General features: G+C 50.0%; 1 protein-coding gene and 1 non-coding gene across 2 annotated transcripts; both read left to right on the top strand.

Moving 5' to 3' along the window:
* Window positions 1-2,505: 2,505 nt before the first annotated feature.
* On the top strand, window positions 2,506-5,828 carry Tpt1 (tumor protein, translationally-controlled 1). Its single transcript, XM_076545397.1, has 6 exons — window positions 2,506-2,694; window positions 2,881-2,954; window positions 3,427-3,617; window positions 4,005-4,110; window positions 4,719-4,835; window positions 5,606-5,828. Exons 1-6 carry the CDS (start codon window positions 2,667-2,669, stop codon window positions 5,606-5,608), a joined length of 519 nt encoding a protein of 172 aa, XP_076401512.1. The 5' UTR covers window positions 2,506-2,666; the 3' UTR covers window positions 5,609-5,828.
* LOC121832463 (small nucleolar RNA SNORA31) lies at window positions 5,414-5,540 on the top strand. The gene has a single exon (XR_006076117.2). It is a non-coding gene; the product is annotated as a small nucleolar RNA SNORA31 (small nucleolar RNA).
* Window positions 5,829-6,072: the final 244 nt, after the last annotated feature.

Consider the following 6,072-nt stretch of genomic DNA (forward strand, 5'->3'; position numbering starts at 1 on the left):
AGGGGTATGCCACCACACCTGGCTTGCTTCACTGTATTTTCTATTATTTTCGTCCTTGAGTTTATTTGAACAGAGTCTCAGGTCCCTCTCAGAATGCAGAAAGGATCACAGAATCCCGCTATTCCACTATTTGTTGTTGAGGGGTTTTTTGTTGTTGTTGTTCATTTGTTTTTGTTTCTGAGACAAGTTCTCAGGGAGTCCAGAACTTGTGTATCTGAAGATGACCCCATATCCCTGAGTCTCCAGTCTTCACCTCTCAAAACCTGGAATTACAAATCTGTGGTGCCACTACACCTAGCCCTCCATTTCATTCCTTTTTAAATAAAACTGTTCACTATTCATTAAATTTGTTTTTGAAACCCTTAATTTAAAAAGCACTGTGGTATCAGGGACTGTGTACACCTTTAATCCCAAGACCCAGATCTCTGTTAATTCAAGGTCAGCCTGGTCTGTATAACAAGTTCCAGGCCAGCCAGGGGGGCTACAGGGTACCTTGTCAAAAAAAAAAAAAAAAAATCATTGACATTATCTCAAAGCGAAGGTTTTCAAACTACTAGGACTAGTCCAGTTTGGCTGGTTTCTTATCCATTTTCTGACCCAATAAACAAGAGCATTCCAAATCAAACTCATCCACCTTCAATTCATCAGACCACATCCTGAGGGCCTACTTTCTACTCCACACCAGCCTGTTAGGCGTTCTTTCTCATCACAAATGATAATTTGAGATAATGGTGGGCTCACACCTGTAATCCTAGCCCTATGGAGGCAGAGGGAGGGGAACCCTGATTTCCAGGCCTGTCTGGTCTACAAATCAGTTCAAAGCCAGCTTGGCTACATATGCAGATAGTAAGAGGAGAGGTAACTGTCAGGTCCAGAAGAAACTCGGGACAAGTGGCTTTTGGACCTGACAGTAACAGCTTCAGGAATAATTTGAAAAAAAAGTAAAGTGAAACTTGGGAATCACACACATATCCCATCTATATTTATGACCTGTTAAGCATGCCAGCCAGTTTGTCCCATTTCACTCACAGAAATTCCATTTTACACTTTAAGCTCAAAGAGGTAGACTTTCCCAAGATCACAGGACTGGTAATGGAGACAACATTTCAACTTAGTTAGGCTTGGAGTCTTCAGATCTTTTCCACCATGGTGGTTTTTTGTTGTTTTTTAACCATGTGAAAAAAAAACTACTTTTATTTGGGCATAAGACTGGAAATAAAAAGTTAGAGAGTAATGTTCTGTATCAATGTGTATTTTTGAATACTCTGAAAATGTTAAGTGCCTGGGATAATGTCTACCTAAGAATTCATATAACCCAGAAAAAAAACTGTGTTTTGAGAGTGCAAACTCACTGACCACCCGTTATGTGTCCATGTTCTCTGGTCCCTCTTACCCCCTTTTATTTCCAGTGGCTTTTAGTGTCGTGTTAGAGCACTCCATCTTCTTGAGTGGATCCCATTTGAGTGGCCGTTTTGGTTTCATCCTCCCAGTTTACTGCTGAATGCGTTATTACTCTATGACAATTTGTTAATCTCTAAGCCTGCGCCTCTGACATACTAGTAGGGAGCTTTCTACAGGCAGGACTGGCCGTGTCGCTCTTACGTGGGACCCGCGAGAAACTCGCCAACACTAGGAATACAACAACAGACTGCAACCAAATCTGGAATGGAAGAAAACTTTGCGATTTCATCCTGTCTGTCATACACGTTGACCTGGACGACCGGACTGAGAAGTTGTATTTCTGTTTGTTGTACTTCGTAAGGGATGTCAAAGGCTCTTCAAGTCACCCGGGCAAGTGGGAAGCGCCTCATTTTGGCCTGGTCCAACCCTGAAGCAACCGGGACAAAAGTGACAACCCAGAACTCGGTTCTAACAAAGGACAAAGTCCTTCGAGACCAAGACCAAAAAAACAGCCGAGAGCTGTCCTGTCCCGTCCCGTCCTGCCAGATCCACCGCAGGCTTTGCACACCCGGAACCCGGCGGAGAGACCACAGGGCCGGCGACACCTGCCCGGTGGAGTCAGTGGGCGGCCGGGGGCCAGAGGCCGGAGATTCGGGACGCCAGCCCAGCGCCGTCCCCGTCGTCCCCGCCGGCGCGCCGGGCAACGGCATCCAAAGCTGCTGACCTTTTCTTTCCGAGAAAGGGGTGGGAACTTGAGCTGCGGGGCGCGGCGGGAGGCGGGTGCAGCTACCCCGGGAGCCACACCCGGGAGGTGGTGACTCAAGCGGCGGGGCCGTCCGATCAGCCGCGAGTTCCCTTCCGGTCCCAGCAGGCCTCGGGCGCGCGATGCCCAGCACCCCGCACCCCCCGTCTCCGCCGCCCCCTCCGCCGCCCCCCGGCCCGCCCGCCCGCCCGCCTGCCGCGCGCACCCGAGGAAGCGCCGCATTGTGTCTCCCGGCCGAGTCCCCGGATGCCCGCCGCCCTCCCGGGGTCCGGGCCGGGACGTGGCCACGCCCCCCGCGCCGCCCTGCGTGCCACGTCACCGCTTGCGGCAGTTCCGGGGGCGCAGCGGGCGATGACGTCGAGGAACGTGCCCTCTATATGAGGTTGGGGAGCGCCCGCGTCGGCCTTTTCCGCCCGCTCCCCCCTCCCCCCGAGCGCCGCTCCGGCTGCACCGCGCCCGCTCCGCGCTGTCAGGCTAGCGCCGCCGTCCCCCAGCCGCCACCATGATCATCTACCGGGACCTCATCAGCCGTGAGTTCCCCACCGCCGGCCCCGCGGGCCTGGGTGCGGGTGGGCTCGGGGAGGCCGGGGAGGGGGGCGCGAGCGCAGGGCTTGGGCCGGGAGCCGCCGCCGCCGCCGCCGCCTCGTGCGCCCAGCCGGCGCGGGAAATGGCGGGCCTCCGCCGGGTGACGGGCGGCTCTCTCTGTCCTCTTCCAGATGACGAGCTCTTCTCCGACATCTACAAGATCCGGGAGATCGCGGACGGGCTGTGCCTGGAGGTGGAGGGCAAGGTGAGCGGGCGCCGCGGGGAGGCCTGGCGGCCGGCCGGCCGGGCGGGCAGCCGGGCTGGGGTTTGCGGCTCGCCCGCCGGAGCTCGTGCAATCCTCCCAGCCGCCTCCAGGCGGAGGAGACGCTCTTTCCGGCCTTGGGTTTTTCTAGAAAAGTGGAGGCGGAGCCGAGCCTGGAAATAGGTCCGCGAACTCAGCGCCCATCCTCCTTCCGGGCGCTCGGGGACATATTGTCTCTGTTTAGGATATCTTGGCAGTGTGTGCGCTTAACCCCTGGCGGGCCAAGAGCCCGCAGCTTCGGGCTTCCGATTGGTTAGAGGGACCATGGTTTTCGGTCCGGGCAGCGATTTTTTTTTGTTGTTGTTGTTGTTGGGTTAAAGTGTTTCAGGGAGGTGACAGATCGTTGCCGGAGTGTGTAGAAGGTAAGTTGGAGGTGGGCTTTTTGTAACGAAACTGTTTTGTTTCCTTAATGTAGATGGTCAGTAGAACAGAGGGTAACATCGATGACTCGCTCATTGGTGGAAATGCTTCCGCCGAAGGCCCAGAGGGCGAAGGTACCGAAAGCACAGTAGTCACTGGTGTGGACATTGTCATGAACCACCACTTACAAGAAACCAGCTTCACAAAAGAGGCCTACAAAAAGTACATCAAAGATTACATGAAATCGTAAGTGAGCTATAAGCACCCTGTTTTGGTGGTCAGGGTCCTAGAAGACTTATTTGTGTCTACTTGGTTCCTTAGTTATAAAGGACTCGGGAAGGGAGGACCTTTTGTTACACACTGATGGTTGCTTTTCATTAATAAGAGCATACTGGAGCAAGCGGGCCGGCTTTAACTTTGTAGAAAAAAAATTCCTTTTTAAAAGTCAATCTTGCTTGGATTTAAAGTTCTTGAATGTTTTCCTCTGTCACCTACTAGTGTATTGTAGCATTTTGCTCGTAGCCAGTAGACTTTTGTTTTTAGGTTGGGGCGTGTATTTTTTTACTTAATGGAAAAAACTGATTTTGCTGAAAATTGAATACTTTAATGACCTGTTACAATTTACTGTTTCAGACTCAAAGGCAAACTTGAAGAGCAGAAACCAGAAAGAGTAAAGCCTTTTATGACTGGGGCTGCAGAGCAAATTAAGCACATCCTTGCTAATTTCAATAACTACCAGGTAAATAAGTCAAAGAATGATACAGTCTTAACCATGGGAACAAAGGGGCTGCTTTGGTTTGTTACATCTGTATATGAACTCCCTGTGTAAGCCAGGCTAGCTTTGAACCCCCTGAGGTCCACCCAGCTCAGCCTCTTGAGATTAAAGGTGTGTGCCACCACTCCAGACTAGGAGCTATAGTTGAAACTGATGAACTTTTACTTTTCATTGAGACAGGGTTTCTCTGTAGACTAGGCAGGCCTTTGAACCCAGAAGGCCAAATGAACCCAGAAGGCCAAATGTCTGCCTGCCGAGTGCTGAGATTAAAGGTGTGTGCCAACACACTTGGCTAGCATCAGAGTTTTTACTTGCCAAAATGTTGGCTTGGAGCCAGGTGGTGGTGGTGCACACCTTTAATCCCAGCACTCGTGAGCAGAGGCAGGTGGATGTACAGAGCGAGTCCCAGGACAGGCTCCAAAGCTATGCAGAGAAGCCCTGGTTGTGTGTGTGTGTGGGGGGGGGGGGTTGGCTTAGAGCTGTTCTGAGTCTCCCTTTTGTTGCCGTTTACTTGGATTTGTGTCTGTGAGCATAACAGTTTGATTCTAGGTGTTTGTAACTTGTTTCTTCAGTTTTTTATTGGTGAAAACATGAATCCAGATGGCATGGTTGCTCTTCTGGACTACCGTGAAGATGGTGTGACTCCATTCATGATTTTCTTTAAGGATGGCCTAGAGATGGAAAAATGTGTAAGTATATGTTGAAATTATAGTGTAAAACCAGCAAGTTTTTCAGGTGTGATCTTTGCCATCTACAGATGGTAGGCATGGGTTTTACAGATGCCCTCGAGGTGGTGAGATCTAGGCTCCCTCTTGTGGGATCTAAAGTGAATAGTGCCTCATACATAAAAGCCTGGAGGTAGAGTGCTCAGAGAAACTGGTGAGGGCAGGAAGGCTCTCAAGGTCATCTGTAGGCAAGTAGAGTTGGACACTAGCCTGCAGTAAACGATTGTGTGAACTGGCAATAACTGCCCCTGCCCCACGGTGGGTTCAAGTCCATTTCATATTGACCCACAGGATTTCTCCTGAGTTGACTAAATTTAGTAAAATTGAATACAGAAGTGTTCATAAGAAACTGATTTTTGGAGGCTTTTGAGTTGGCTGGGTGGAAGGTGAGCTTAGAGTTATCCTGAAGAAATACAAAGTGGGTGAGCACTCTGGGACAGGCTGGGGTGACGGGTGGGGTCGGGTGTGTTCAGACAGTGTCTGCCGTTTGTGGAGGATGGGATCTGCAGATTGGCAGGTGCTGCCGGCTTGGTGAGGGTAGTCTGCATCCACTGATAGACCTAGAACAGTTTGTGGTTCTTCTGGTTTGCACTAGGATGCCAAAGAAAATGCTCCCTGCGCTTCCTGCCTGTCTTTGTGGCAGTCCAGATTGAATTGGGGAGTACATGGCTATGGTGGGACAGCTGTGCTTTTGAGCTGGGGGTAGCTCTTAATGCACTCTCATTGTTTTGCAGTAACAAATTGGATCTATCACCTGTCACCATAACCGACTGCTGCTTACCATCCATACAACACCAGGACTTAGGACAAATGGGACTGATATCATCTTGAGCTTTTATTTTGACCATGATTTATTTGGAGTGGAGACATTGTTTTTTTCTTTTTCTCTTTTTTTTTTTTTTTTAAAGAAAAAACATGTCATGTAGGTTGTCTAAAAATAAAGTGCATTTAAATTCACTTAAAGATGGTTCTTAGTTTAATGTGATTATGCCAACTCCATCCTTTAGTGTTGGTGAGAAGAAACTAGAGCCTGGTGGTTAACAGAAAATAACTTCTGCAGTGGGAACTACTTACAAAGCAAGAATCTGAGTTGCATGCAGTGAAGGGAAAGACCTGGAGTGGACCCCTCACTTTCATCGCCTCCAGGAAGAACTTGCCAAAAGCATAAAGACCGACTAGGTTGAACTAAGTACTGTCTGCT

This window comes from Peromyscus maniculatus, chromosome 9 (assembly GCF_049852395.1).
Source record: "Peromyscus maniculatus bairdii isolate BWxNUB_F1_BW_parent chromosome 9, HU_Pman_BW_mat_3.1, whole genome shotgun sequence".
Lineage (NCBI taxonomy): Eukaryota > Metazoa > Chordata > Mammalia > Rodentia > Cricetidae > Peromyscus > Peromyscus maniculatus.

Bases quoted from the DNA above. Each gene is read 5' to 3' on its own strand.
- Tpt1 (XM_076545397.1), top strand. From the start codon at position 2,667: ATGATCATCTACCGGGACCTCATCAGCC. The intron at 2,955-3,426 runs GTGAGCGGGCGC...TCCTTAATGTAG, and splicing joins GCCTGGAGGTGGAGGGCAAG to ATGGTCAGTAGAACAGAGGG. The intron at 3,618-4,004 runs GTAAGTGAGCTA...TTACTGTTTCAG, and splicing joins ATCAAAGATTACATGAAATC to ACTCAAAGGCAAACTTGAAG.